The 15427-nt window shown below is 39.9% G+C and overlaps 1 protein-coding gene across 1 annotated transcript; it reads left to right on the top strand.

The window, feature by feature from the left end:
- Positions 1–345: 345 nt before the first annotated feature.
- On the top strand, positions 346–14230 carry rab11al (RAB11a, member RAS oncogene family, like). Its single transcript, XM_088998070.1, has 5 exons — positions 346–604; positions 3791–3986; positions 4116–4309; positions 8925–9005; positions 11428–14230. Exons 1-5 carry the CDS (start codon positions 565–567, stop codon positions 11565–11567), a joined length of 651 nt encoding a protein of 216 aa, XP_088854196.1. The 5' UTR covers positions 346–564; the 3' UTR covers positions 11568–14230.
- Positions 14231–15427: the final 1197 nt, after the last annotated feature.

Raw genomic sequence — 15427 nt, 5'->3', positions numbered from 1 at the left:
TCAACGGGTTTATGACGGCAGAAATTAAAATCGGAAATCAAGGTACTGAAGGAAATGCAAGTCAAAAGTCGTCAGAAGAACAAATACAGGACTCAAGTAAAAACAAATAGGAGCAGATAACTGCTTGAGTGGGTGTTTGTGTGTTCACTGTGCGTTGCTTCTTAGGTTGATATCACCTGTTGAGGCTATGAGTCACACACGTCGTCCACATGAACCCAAATCACAAGTGACACCCAGGTTGACTAATCGCATTGCAGCGCGTGACAGGTGCCTGCCGGGCACTGACCAATCAGAGTTTAGCAGAGGCGTGACCTAAAATGACGTCACACCAGTGCTACCGCACAGGTTTGCGGCAACTAGTGGGGACTAGAATACGGAGCCAGTACGTGGAAGACGACGACAAACTTTTCCTCACTCTTCTTTTTTTTCCGAGGGGGAGACGAGACGGCATCACCGTTGACGACTTTGACCCGCTTGACGTTCCCCTCTCGCTCTCATCGTTTCTCTGGTCATAGAAGTTCGCTCGACTAGTACGAACGCGATCGCGTCGAGTGAGGCGAAACTATGACGGGCCGGGAAGATGAATATGATTACCTCTTCAAAGGTGAGTCGCTCCATTTTGTTCCCCGCCCGCCCCTATTCGTTTAGTTTACCTTCGTTTGAGTGACGACCAACTTGTCTTCTACGATGACTGTACAACAATTTGAGTGTGAGGAAGGGCACCTGTTGCTACACACGTAAGCTTTTTTAAAGCTACTCCCCATGCCTTGACCCCTAACATGTCATCAATTTTGTCAAGGTAAGCCAACCGGCATGTGATGTGGCAAGTAGTGATCTTGCCCAAGCCGTTGCCATTATCTTTGGACGTGAAGCCACTAAAACAAAAATAAGACCCCGTCTATTTACTGGAGTCAGGTAAATGTCATGTGACCACTGTCAATTCCTAACCAAAACGACAATTAATGATCTCTATGTTCACTTTCAAGAAACCGGCGGATTAACACTGCTGTTCTAAAGTTTGGAGTAGAAATATGCTTTATTGTTTGAGAGGAAATCACGTTATTCTCAATAGCGATGTGCTCATACGTATGATATACCTTTGCAAAGAGTAATTAAATGTGTCCATTTTAGTGTATTCTTAAATCAAAGCGGGCAAAACATTTTCTTCAATTAAAATAACGTGAAAATTATCCAGAAATATTCTCATACACTCCTCCATTAATGATAGAAGATAAATCATGAAATATTCGTGATAACGAAATACATATTCTTTTTACATTTTCAAATGTACTTAACTGCAGTGCCACCCTCAGATCAAAATATAACTGTGCTCTTTCACGATCATTAAATTAATCAGAAATATAGTCGTGACGAGTGTTTCTCAAACTTTTTTTAGACAAGGCACATATTTTACACTAGAAAAAAATATATAAATTATAAATTAAATTTAAAAATTGGTTACGCAGGTTTAATTTCCATCAATGGAAGAACATTGCATTCTGTCTGTCACTACGTGTCACTGCCATCATTTATAAATAGTCATTCTTTAAAAAAAATCAGTGAGCTTTATACATGATGGTCTCTTATTTGGGACAGCCATTGAGAATCACTTGTCTTGAAAAACAGCAAGAAAGAATCAGCATTTGAGTTTTTAAAACACAGTTTTTAAAATAAGTGACAACAGACCGTTGCCATCTAATTTGCATTGAAGTCAGAGCAAATGAGTTCATACGACCGCCATGACACACAGCACTTATCTTAACTTTCGGCTCCTATCTAATTTCACTCCCCAAAAACATTGAGAATGAGCTGCATGTTTTTTTCACCCCGATAACACTTTTAATGCCTTCTATTCAAATCCTGGCATGACCATAGATGCGACTTGCCTCGCCATAAAAAAAATGTCAAAAGGGAACAACCTTACATGGGCCGGTGCAAATAGTCGTTCATAGTTGTACCTTGACATGAACAAGAGGAACTTAGCCTGAAACAAGTTGTCAAACTGGAAATACCTGCATGAAGTGTGTGAATGTGAATGTGAGTGTGCGTTCACTTTAAGCCCTACAAAAGCTTTGTCACAGAGCAAAGAAAAGATGAGATTTGGTTCCAGGCAGACTGGCATCAGTAAAACTTGAAGTGACAAAGTGCGACTGGTAGTCAGGTGCCTTTGGTTTTATTGCTTTTGAACTTTTTATGCTCGTCCTTTTGTTCTTTTCATGTTAACTGTGAGGAAGTTGTCCACGGTTGTCCAATCCGAGGTTTCCTTCACTTCTTCTTTCACTTGCCAGCAAATTCCAGAACGGAAACGGCATATTTGTTTATTTACATCCAAGTATGTGTCACTATTAACCTAAATAACAATAAAAAGTAATGTTACAATCATAAGCGACTTTTCCTGCTGATGTTAACGACATTCCACTCCCTTTTTTGGGATTTATCATAATTTCAAGTAATTTTGTAAGTCGTGGTAAAGTATTTTTCTCACATTGTGAAACAACTGAAACCATCTGTTTTATTGTATTTTTAATCATTAAGGGTGGGGGGGGGGGGTTACATCTGGCAGACTCCGATCTAATCTAACCAAACAGGTTCATCCTCCCAGAATTAGCTTCATAGCTCAGGTGAGGATCCATTTACTTTGGGGAAGGCTGGCACGTCATTCGAAATGGGTGTGGGGGTTGATGTTTTGATATAAGCGCAGTCAGGAAAGTATCTTTTGTCGGCAGAAACGTCAACAATGCGCTTCGTAGGATGGGTGTGGAACGGCCACATAATTGTAACCCTCGTCTTAATGGTTGCCTAATGGTTCTTCTCCTCCACCCAACATTCAGGACAAATGCTGGTAACTTTTCAAGATAAAATAGACTGCCCGTTTGTTTAAAATTGTACTTGCTCCGACGAACACATCGTGCCGGTGTTGAAACGATGCTTGGTTTGTCAATGCAGTTGCTGCAAGTTGTAGCGCTAAAACTTCCTATTTCGTAAAGGGTGGGATGACATCAGGCTAACCGTGTTGACAAAAATCGGAATATGAAGAATTTAGTAGTCCCGAATTATGTCATTATTTATGGTTGGATATTTTAAGAAATGCAAAGAACAAAATTAATTGGTTTGGATTTACCTTTATGAGTCTCGCAGTGGAGAAATTTACATTTCACAGCAGCAAAGTGATGAAAGTAAAAACAAAAATATAAAGGAGCAGCTGTAAAGGCAGCCACTCTCGCGGTGCCATCTTGAAGTCAAAGCAAAAAAAAACAAAATAGCAAAATAATATGACAACACAAAGATAGTCATTCAATCTTAAGCACTTTCTGCATCCCCTTAGTTGTATGAAGTAGTTCTAGATAAAAGAGGAGAGGATCAAAGTGTACCTTTCACCAGTGGATCAGGGACGTCATGTTGGAATGTGTCTACTACAAGCTAAATGTTGAAAGCAAACACGAAGCTGTAGCATCCATCGACGAAAAGAGACTGTCTCACATCTCCTATCCCGCGTAAATCCGCTTCAATTCCGAGCCGCGACAGTTCCACACGACGCTCAACAACTCAAAGTGACAAAAGAAAACACAAAAAAAAGCAAGACTCGTGAGAACACTTGCTCTCCGGCTGCCTTCTCGGCCGCCGTCTTGGACTTCTTTTCGAATGATTATTGCGACTTTTCGATTGTTTCAATTCATAGCTGTGAACAGCGGTGGTCTCTTTCAATGCTAATGCTAACATTCTGGATCTCTTTCAATGCTAATGCTAACATTGGATTCCCTTTCTCCTTTTCTCCCCCTTCCCCCATTAGTGGTGCTGATCGGTGACTCAGGCGTGGGGAAGAGCAACCTGCTGTCCCGCTTCACCCGCAATGAGTTCAACCTGGAGAGCAAGAGCACCATCGGTGTTGAATTTGCCACGCGCAGCATCCAAGTGGAGGGCAAAACCATCAAAGCGCAGATTTGGGACACAGCGGGACAAGAGCGATACCGGGCCATCACTTCTGCGTCAGTGCAATGCTGATTCTGATTCTGATTATTTGTTATTTCATCACATTTGCGAGATTGCCAAGGTTGTAATATTGTGGGGAAATTTGTGTAGGTGTGTTGAACGTCCTCCTTGTCGCTATTTTCCAGGTACTACCGCGGTGCTGTGGGAGCGCTGCTGGTGTACGACATCGCCAAGCATCTGACGTACGAGAACGCCGAGCGTTGGTTGAAGGAGCTGCAGGATCACGCTGACAGCAACATCGTCATCATGCTAGTGGGCAATAAAAGTGACTTGCGTCACTTGAGAGCCGTCCCCACCGACGAGGCCCGGGACTTTGCAGGTACCTTTTCCAGATTATTTCCTTTTTTTCCACACAGTTGTCATTTTCCACAACAGTAATTCCTTTTCAAATGAACTTTGGGTCCATAACAGACCCATATAATTTAGGAATTCACTCTTTTTTTCTGATGAAAGAAGAGAGTCTAAGGCAGGGGTGGGCAAACTTTTTGACTCGCGGGCCGCATTGGGTTCTAAAATTTGACAGAGGGGCCGGGCCAGGAGCATTTGGAGGGAGTGTTTGGGCCGGAAATACTCTGAACAAGTTATGTCCATAATTTATGAAATCACTTCAAATGACTTCGACTGAGCGTATTTTACAAAGATTCCACAGCATATAGCTATAGTTCACGTCTTAAGACTTGCGCTGAATATTCATGAAGTCTTGTTTTCGAGGTGATGACGATCCCCATGTGACTTCACGTTTGTACCGCCCCTGACCGAGAAAGCGACATACAATGCATTTTGGGTACTTTGTTTGGTCTGAAAACTTCGTGTTGATCCCTGTTGATGGTGAAATTAGAAGGAAAACACATAAATAACGCCATGCTGAATCGTTGTGTGTTTCACCAAGACAACTATTTGATATTCGCTGAAACAAATTCCCAGCAGAAAAATCAGCCCATTTCCAACGGAGCTTGGGCGCAATCTTGTGCATTTTCTGGGTGCTACATTGCTGTCATTGACGGCTCGAATTGATATGGGAGGACTCCTTGAATCAATTGCAAACATTTATGCTTTCCTCTTTAGAACTATTTGAATCATATTCATAACTGGATGAGTAACAAGAAAACATCTTCTCCGAATCTGAAGCCATTGTTTTGATTCTCGATCAAAGGCAAGACATCTTAGCGTGACGTCACGAACAAAGGGGTGGGACCTTCTGAAACTGACCATTTCCGGATTCATTTCAAGTCATTTTTATTGGTGTTTTTCATTTAACTAAAAATATCAGCCTGCCTGATTTGGGTATTTTAGATGCTATAAAACGTTTTTCTGATGTCAGTGGGAAACAAAAACAAAAAATGGTGCCGGTTGTCCTTTAAATGTAGTATTTTTCAACAGTAGCCAAAATGGAACTGTATAGTGCCACTTAGCAGTTTTTTTGACAACGATACTAGTGCAGCGTGTTCTACCGGAAACAAATTCCTTGTGTGTTCTACATACTTGGCAATAAAGATGATTCTGATTCTGATTCTGATTCTGTTGTACAAACCTCATAGCACAATAAGAACACTACAACCCAATTTATTAACTGTCTTTCAAATGTGAAAAATATCCCTGATCAGTTAATAAATTTGTCTCAAGGAATATGGCGTTTACATACTATTTTGCAGATACTTAGAGGAGGAAATGGAAATAGATTAAAATAACATATGCACTGTGATTTATCAAGATTGCGTCTGTTTTTAATAAGTTTCCATCGAAGGGGCAAAGTTAAAGAAATCAACATTTATTGAAAAATGGAATCACTTTCAACATTCAAAACATATTATTACACAACGAAATATTCAAGCTCAATAATACCTACTTGTGTTAAATTCCGCCAAATCATAGATGGTTTGTCCTGACCGCGCGCTCAACAAACTCCTCACTGACGCCCTCGCCTTCACACGCAAACAATACACGTGTACCGTCGCCGAGCACACAGACATAGGCTACCTGCAGTGAAATTTGCATACTCGGCACGGCAGCCAATCAGAAGCCTGCTGCTTTCTTCCGGACTTTCGCAAGCGTTATAAAGTCGTGCAATTGCATGTCTTTTTCCAAAATAGATGCACAGAACCTCAGACCAGAAGAAAGATTCAAAAGAAGCTAACAACATATGTGACGCTAAAAAACGTAAATTTACATTAAACCGTGACTGTAAAGTGTACGTGAGACTTATGAAAGGGGCTTAGTGGCTCGTAGGAAGCAATGCAAACGTTGCATTGTGCGCCGCAATGACAAGCCATGCACATTTACCGTAAATTAAGCAAGGTAGCATTTGTAGTAGGTGCATTCTTGATTTTAGAAAAAAACTTTATACTTTGTTACAATGTTTTTTAATGTGATTAGTTGTCTCATTGTGCTTCAAGTTGTGAAAAATGGGGAAGGCAACTTTTCAGTTATCTGCCCTGTTGTTTGCTAACTTTTTGTCATGAGTTTTAGACACTGTTTGTACTATAATTTGGGCAAGTTCGGCGGGCCGGATTAAAAAGCCTAACGGGCCGTATGTGGCCCGCGGGCCGTAGTTTGCCCATGCCTGGTCTAAGGTTTCTTACGCTGCATTGAATGTTTATGTTGTCCTAGAACTCAATATTCTGTGGGTCCTGGAATTTGAGTGACAATGACAATAACCCTGGCATTGGAGTGGACACATTTTTGCACATACTCAGCACCTTTTGATGATTTTTTTTGTACCACAAGAAAGGAAATCCCAAAATTCTGTGTTTTTCCATTGTTCAACAAATTCTCCTTAGAACTGTTTGACTATTTTCTTACACACTTGTTCACAAAGAAATGAACTTTGTCCCCAACTTTGCATATGAATGGCTGAGCAATTCAGGGAAGCGCCATCTATACCCTATCATGGCACTCACCTGTTCCTAGTTAGCTTGTTAACCTTTAGGAGGTTCCAAACAGTTGTTTGATGAGCATTTCTCAACTTTCTCAAGTTATTTTTTTTGCCCGCAATCCTTAGTTCATGAATTGGCCAAAAATTGCATTCGTCAATTTCAACATTAAGGGTTTTTGTCATTGTCACTCGAATTCCAGGACCCACAGAATATTGAGTTTTAGGACTACATAAACATTCAATGCTGCGTAAGAAACCTTAGACTCTTTACTTTCATCAGGAAAAAAAGAGTTAATTTCTAAGTAATATGGGTCTGGAGTTATATGAGCTTGAAATGAGGGAGGCTGTCCAAAATACAACGTAATACATACATATTATATAGCGCTTAAACAACAGCTGAAGCTGGAACAAAGCACTAACATGGAAAAAAGGGAAATGCTGCCCTCTCATGGAAAAGAAAAAACATTTCCAGAGGCCATCGCCAGCGCTTTAACGGCACCCAATCAAGAAAAAACAAAATTTGTGAATGGCGCTCCATGTCACATTTTCAATTCCCGGATAAATTTGTGAATGAGTCAATAATAATATTACTAATAATAATAATAAATAATAATAATAATACATTACATTTTAAGCGCCTTTCAAAGCTCTCAAGGGCACTTTACAGTCACAGACAAGCATAGGTACTATAATAAATAAATTACAATCACAAATAGAATGCAATAAATAAAATACAATTATAAATAGAAACAAGAGAGAGAGCTACACAGAATGCAATTTTAAATAGGTCGGTTTTGAGATGGGATTTGAAGGTGGGAAGAGAATCAAGAAGAGAAGAGAGTTAAAGGACAACCGACGTCACTTTTTTGTTTTTTAACTGACACCAGAAAAACGTTTTATAGCATCTAAAATACCCAAAACACGCAGTATGATATTTTTAGTCAAATGCAAAACACCAATAAAAATGACTTAAAGTGTCCAAAATCTGCAAAAAATTGAGCTGCGAATTGGGCATTTTCAGATAGTTCCGCCCCCAGTTCGTGACGTCACGCCAAGACGTCTTGCATTGCTAGTGAATCAAAACGATGGCTTCAGATTCGGAGAATATGCTTTCTTGTTACACATCCAGTTATGAATATGATTCAAATCGTTCTGAAGAGGAAAGCATACATGTTTTCAACCGATTAAAGAATTTAGTTGTGCCATTTTGAGGCAACATTACGGGAAAATCTCTCACCCAAAAAAAGAGGCACAAAATGGTGACATCCTGTGGCCACCTTCGTTTACACAGGCTGATAAATTCCTTATATGGCGCTTGGACGCCCTCTTCTGGCCTTCTGGCGGCTTTTGGGTGCAACACGAGGTCCCCAGAGCAAACAAGTACAGCAAAATACATTGACGTGATGGAAGGACCGCTACAATGCGTCTTTTTCACGGTCAAGGGCGGTCCTTTAGTGACGTCAAGTACGGACTCGTCACCAACTCAAAAACAAGACTTCCTGAATATTCAGCGCGAGTCTTAAAACGTAAAATATAGCTATATGCCACCAGTGGAATCTTTGTAAAATACGCTCAGTAGAAGTCATTTGAAGCCATTTTACAAATTATGGACACAACTTGTTCGGAGACGTCGGTTGTCCTTAAAGTACAGTTTCAATATTCCTTTCATGACTTTGCTGTTGTGAAATGTAAATTTCTCCTCTGTAAAACTAGTAAAAGATAGTCTCATGCAATGTAATCAATCTAATATGGTTTACAAATTGTAAAAAAATAACATCCTCACTTCATTGGGAGTTTTGATTTGTGAAAAGGTAACAAATGTACCATATTTGGGCAAAGGTTTCAGCCCGACAGTCCCGTTGTTTACATTCCTTCTATATTTCCCAATCGAACATCAATGCTGCTGTGAAATGTAAATTTCTCCACTGTGAGAATCTAATCTAATATATGCTATTTGTTTCAAACAAATCTACCTCCTCCTACATTCCAATTTCAAGTTTCACATTTTTACTTCAGTTCAGTTATTACTTTTCTTTTAATGGTGTGATCTTTATTTTGATAGAAAAACATCGCTTGTCTTTCCTGGAAACGTCTGCCCTTGACTCGTCTAACGTGGAGCTGGCCTTCCAGACGATCCTCACAGGTGACTTATTTTCTTGCGGTTTTTATACGGTAATTTATAAAGATTTGATATTGCATTATAAATGTATTGACATTTTAAATATGATCATTTGAATGGCCAGCAGCATAATGGACGGTTACTTTGTAAATCTGCCTCACAATTCCGGGGTTCGAATCTGCGCTCTGGCCATCTTGTGTGGGGTTTGTGTGTTTGCCGGCGTATTTGGGCAAAAATGTCACATGATTGGGTGCTATCATAACAGAACTCCGAAAAATGACTGAAGGACATATGCTAAAAAATAAATAGGAAGTGCCGTATTTTCCGTTTTATAAGGCGCACCGGATTATAAAAATCTTGAGTAGCAAAATCACAGCAAAAAAAAAAAAAAAACATCTGCAAAGTTTACTTGTATTACTGCTGAAATTAAAAAAAATATACACCATTTTTTTTTTTATATATGCTGTATGATTTCAATCTTGCATAGAAAACTGAACACCCTTGGCAAGAATCAGTGTCAAAGAAGTACCGTATTTTCCAGTGTATAAGGTGCACCGGAGTATAAAACGCACCCCAGTGGATGGTGTCTTTTCAAACTTTTCAATATGTGAGTTAGGCACAACTTCAATGAACGAAATAAGTTTTACAAATATATAAATAATTTTCAAATATAGGGCACACCACATTATAAGGTGTTACAATAGAGGCTAGGGTTATGTACTACTACTTCTACGGTGGGGGGTAAATGGAGTGAATGGCTGCTGACAGTAGTTGCGAGACCTGTCGTTTTTACCAAATAAAACACAACAAGGAAAAAAAGCAATCGATTTTTTTTTTAGATGCCTTACATCAGGGGTGTCAGTCATTTTTTGCCGCTGGCCAGATTGTAGTTATGGTTTCCTCTCGTGGGCCGTTATAAATTTGGGGAAGCCATTAGAATGTTTAATCCCCTCCACATATTACATATAGCGTGCACAACAAATTAATGAATAACTGGTTTACAAATCTGAAGTCAAGAATAATGACTGTTATTGTGGTTTACATCCCAAAATATGACATTTTGGTGAGGATTTTAGCAAGCATCATGGAATTTCCCAAGTTTGATTTGCTTTCGCGGGCCGGAAAAAAATGATGTGGCGGGCAGGATTTGGCCCCCGGTCCTTGACTTTGACACATGTGCCTTACATAATTTCCGTTGTTACATCAAAATACGGTTTGTCATTTTGCACCAATTATGGGTGAATCCAACACATACACACACAAATGTCATTTAACAGAGGATGGTGTCTTGTTCGTGGAAACCAAAACCGAAAAGTATTTATGAAAAATGATAAGATTTAAGTAAAAAATGAAAATATTCCAAAAAACATGTAAGGACACTGTTCACAGATCCGCATCTTGCGATCGCCTTTTACTGGTCAGCATTCAAAAGTACATACATGTTTGCCCTGTTACAATTCCCATGACAAGAATTCCCAGAATTAAAAACAAGAGAGGAAATAGGTGAATTTCAGTTTGTTTTGAAAGATTAACCATCAAATCGCACTGATTCCAAAAAATGGACTTGAAGCAAGGCGAGATCTCAAATGTTGGTTCAACGTCACACTTCGGTGACACCACAGTAGGGGGATCACTGCACTCGATAACCCCCCCCCTGAAGTCTGGCACCGTCTGTTCTCTGCCAGTAGATGGCAGCAACACCCGCATAATGGTTTTCCTGAATCGATGGGTGTGCACTCGAGCGACTTCTAAGCACCTTTCTCAGTTCCCTGCACCTGCTTTGTTTTAGTTCACATCAGTGAATTCATGTGTTATATCGCTCAACTGAAATTGAGTTAATGACCTCCCGAAATGCCCCAAAAAAGGGACCTCCTTGCTTCACTTGAGTCTGAAAATGTTTTTCTGCCGTTTCGGAACGTTGTGTGAACTCAACTTGAATGACAGCATCCAGATTTAGAACTTCGCAATGTAGAATTGACAACAAGCTACTAAAGCGGCTGATGTTGCTTTTGGGCCTCACTGCGAATTGAAAACAAGCAGTGTGTGTGTGTATATTTAATCTGGGACGGAAAACTCAATTGTTTTTTTTCCCCCTCGTATCATAAAATACATTTCGGTTTTGAATCAAATGTTGAATGTGAAACAAAAGTTCCGAATTCCAGCTTTGTGATATTTCCGTTACCGTGGCAACATGGAAGCAACTAAAAAAAACGCTCTTGAGTCACATGTTCCAATCATTTTGAAAAGTGGATGGGTGATTTAAAAAAAAGATGCTGTGTCGTGAGTTGTTTAACACATTTCAATGTTACAATCACGAGATATAAACAACGGAATTGACCACGCCCCTCCAATAGTTTTGGAGGGCGACTGTACAAAACACTCCCCCCAATATCTCTCTCTGTCTCTCTCTCTCTCTCTTTCTCTCGCTCTCCGTGTCCATGCTCAGCCATCTACAACATCGTGTCACAGCGGCAGATGTCGGGACGTAGCGACTCGGACTTCTCGCCCGCCTCCAATGTGGTACCCATCACGGTGGAGCCCACACAGAATGCGTCCAACAAGGGCATGTGCTGCCAGAACAACTGAGCCTCGCAGCCAAAGTTAAATGCAGAAAGACAGGCAGATAGACAGACAGGTGGGGAAGGCCTTCTTAACAAGGACTATTGCAGGGAGGGGTGTGCGTACATTATCCATGTTTAACCCTCCTGTTACATTGGTTTCTCAGGAGCAATGTTCATGTTACTTTGGTCATTTTGACCCCATTAAGATATATAAATAAATAAAGGTTTTAGCTAGGGTGGCAATATTTTCAAAAGGTTTCTGAGGGGAGTTCACCTTTTGGAAATATGACACATTGGAAACTTTCCATGGAGAATTGTGGGTAATTTCTTGGAAATGTGTCATAAAACAACAGCAAAAGGACTTCATGATTATCTGGAGATGCCACATGAGAGTGGCCGTGCACATTTGTCAAAGTGTGAAGCTCTTCAGCTCACATGAACATGGTTCTTTTTTTACCTAGAGACTACAAAATGTCACCCGAAGTACTTTTTGGGGGGGGGGGGGGGGTGTCGTCGTTAAATAATGTGCCTCCTTTCACTTGAATACTGCAACATGGCGGCAAAGCAATCATGGAGTTTGCTGTCATTTATTGCAAAGGTAGTTAAAAAATTCAGTTTGTGTTTTAAGCTTTTTTTTTTAATGTTAACGTCCCCATAGTAAATTTCCAACTTCAAAAATTCTCAGGATTTTGCATCCCATATTTGTATCGCATGGTGATGCACCATCGCCATTAACTTACTGCCAGACGATGTGCAAAAATGTGGCCATTCCAGTGCCAGGGTTTTTGTCATTTTCACTCAAATTCCAGGACCCACAGAATATTGACATTTAGGACAACGTAAACATTCAATGCAAAGTAAGAAACCTTAGTCTCTCTTCTTTAATCAAAAAAAAATGTTAATTCCAAAATTATATGGGTCTGGAGTTTTCTGAGATTGAAATGAGGGTGGCTCTTCAAAATACAATGCAATACATACATATTGTTTATATAGCGCTTTAACAACAGCTGAAGCTGAAACAAAGCGCTAAAATGGAAAAAGGAAATACTGCCCCCTTGTGGAAGGGAAAAACATTGCCAGAGGTCTGACCAGCGATTTATCGGCAGTCCCCGCACGAAAAAAAATAAAACCCAAACAAATTCCACGTCATATTTTCAATTCCCAAATTTATTAATGGCAGTGAATGAGTTAATAATCCAACCCCCTCCCCCAAAAAATACAATGATACCTTGGTTTACGAACCCCTTGGCTTACAAGCTTTTTGGTTTCCGAGCGTAAAATGTATGAAAATTTTACCTTGGCATACGAACTTTTTTCGTACACGGAGCTGCCTCAATGAGTGATGTGTCGTTCGCAAACGAGCCCGTTCTCCTAACATGGAAATGGCAGCCGACTGTTTTTGTCCTCTATTCCTCGCCCCCAGGCTTCAGTTAAAGCCACATGATTGGTCAAGAACGCAGCAGTGAGGGGAGGTGGTTTAAACATTAAAGAGACAGGCAGACGACAGTGAAAGTCTCAACTTTGATAGTTCAAAGGCAGAGTGTAGACTGCAAGGTTAAAATATCCCATCAATAAGGCTCCAAAAATAACCTGCACAAGCCATCTGTACAAAGCTATCAACCCAGCTAAACAGAACACAATTGATGAGGAACTAGGTAAAATTATCACAGAGAAAGCACCAACAAGGGATCATTCCTCAAGATGGTGAAAGAAGGCGACGTTCCTCATCAAGTGTTTAATGCTAATAAAACCGGCCACTCCATTCCATCAAGCCATCAACGACCATCACAAAGGTAAATAAAACGACTATTATATAGTACAGTTTATTTCTTTGATTATAATACCATAGCACATTTATTATACATAAAATAAGGTATATTTTGTGTAATTTTTAAGGCTTAGAACATTAGAAAGTAGAATTTTTCTTTTATGGGGACCTGGGAACGGATTATTCTCATTTTAATCCTTTCCTATGGGAAATTAATTTTTGGGATACACACTCTGTCTGGGAACCAATGAAGTTTGTAAGCCAAGGTATCACTGTACATACAAAATTCCTGCCAGAGTCAGTCGAACTTTCGCAAATACTGTCGCCCCTTCCCCTCAATTGCTCAATGTTTCATCTGAAAATATTTATTGAACACTGGGTTTTATGCTTTCAATCGCATTGATTTTTCAATTCCCGCTTAATCTTTGTGAGGACACGCCCCAACAGGGGCAATATGGAGGCGTATTTTATGAATGCACATTTTAGATCCTGGTCTGACTTCTTCAGAGCGATGAGGGGGCACATCTCCCTCTTTTTGTGCGATAAAAGGATGGAACCTCCTTCGCTTTTTTTTGTAAATACAGACTATTTTACTGCTTTGTCTTAATTGGATCAGGACATTAAAAAAAAAACTTTTGCCTTGCAGAGGTCAACCCACGCTTGCTTGTCTTTCCTGCGGGGAGGTATTTTTCCTTATTTTTTCAAAATAAATTCAGACAGGTTGTTAGTGTGTTAGTAAGGGATTGATTTAAATTACACACAATCAACATGTGTGTGCGCGTGTGCTGTGTGGCCTTCACTGGTCTTTAAACTTGGTGCAGGACAGGGTTTTTGTTTGTTTGTTTTTTAAAGGAAATGCAAACCACTATTATAATATGTATATTGGACTGTATATGTGCAAATAAATCTGATTTGTAGTAGAGTGTCTCTTATGTCTTCATTTTTATGGAATTGAATGATTCTACTTCTGAGTACTAATAAGAGAATATTAACTCATTCACTGCCAGATGATGTGCAATAATGTGGGACACATTTCCAGTGCCAGGATCATTTTTCATTCAAATTGCAGGACTGATGGAGAATAAGAAGTTATCATATTTAAAAGTTTCATGCTGTTATATGGTTAGTTAACATGTGTGACTCGAGTACACAATTGAAGCACATAGAAACTTGGGGTCAATTTGAGGTCAACAGACACAGCTTGTTAAACAGTCATCTTCATCTAGGAGATCTGGTCTTGGACAGAATTTAGTACTTGGGAAACTCCTTTATCACAGGAGTAATTTACGACTTGAAACTCCTTCACAGGAAGAGCTCATTAGCCAGGTTACAAATTTATCAGTTCCTGGAAAAGACTATTTCACTGCTTACAGCTGTTCGTGCTTAGAAACGTCCTAGGGGCGTGGTATTCTAATCAAGAACCTATGTATTACTAATGTATCACTTAAAAGACAACCAACATCACTTTGTTTCTTAACTGACATCAGAAAAACGTTTTATAGGATCTAAAATACCCAAAACACGCAGTATATTTTTAGTCAAATGCAAAACACCAATAAAAATGACTTGGAGTGTCCAAAACCTGCAAAAAAAAAAAGAACCCGGAAGTGGCCAGTTTCAGAAGGTCCCGCCCCTTTGTTCGTGATGTGAGAATCAGAACAATGGCTTCAGATTCGGAGAATATGCTTTCTTGTGACTCATCCAGTAATGAATCTGATTCAAATAGTTCTAAAGAAGAAAGCATACATGTTTGATATCGATTAAAGAATTTATTCCGTGTCATTTTGAGGCATCAGGGGTGGGAAATGTCGCACCCAAAAAAGGCAGAATTAATCAGCCCGTTTCCACAGGCTGATTAATTCCTTACATGGAGCTTTGTCGCCCTCTTCTGTCTCTTTTTGGTCCTACATGAAGTTTTCAGACCAAAGTACGGCAAAATGCATTGACGTGATGGAAGGACTGCTACCTTTTTTTGGTCAGGGGCGTTCCTTCAGTGACGTAGGGTGAGGACTCCTCACCAACTCAAAAACAAGACTTCCGGAATATTAAGCGCCAGTCTTAAAACGTAAAATATAGCTACAGTAAAGTCTCGTTATATCGATATTCAAGGGAGTCCG

Source organism: Hippocampus bargibanti, linkage group LG06 (genome assembly GCF_051943395.1).
Source record: "Hippocampus bargibanti isolate YZ-2025 linkage group LG06, ASM5194339v1, whole genome shotgun sequence".
NCBI lineage: Eukaryota > Metazoa > Chordata > Actinopteri > Syngnathiformes > Syngnathidae > Hippocampus > Hippocampus bargibanti.
This window is presented reverse-complemented; position numbering and strand designations above follow the sequence as displayed.

Coding starts and splice junctions, on each gene's coding strand:
- rab11al (XM_088998070.1), top strand. CDS start 565: ATGACGGGCCGGGAAGATGAATATGATTACCTCTTCAAAG. Junction 605..3,790: donor ATATGATTACCTCTTCAAAG/GTGAGTCGCTCC, acceptor TTCCCCCATTAG/TGGTGCTGATCGGTGACTCA. Junction 9,006..11,427: donor CTTCCAGACGATCCTCACAG/GTGACTTATTTT, acceptor GTCCATGCTCAG/CCATCTACAACATCGTGTCA.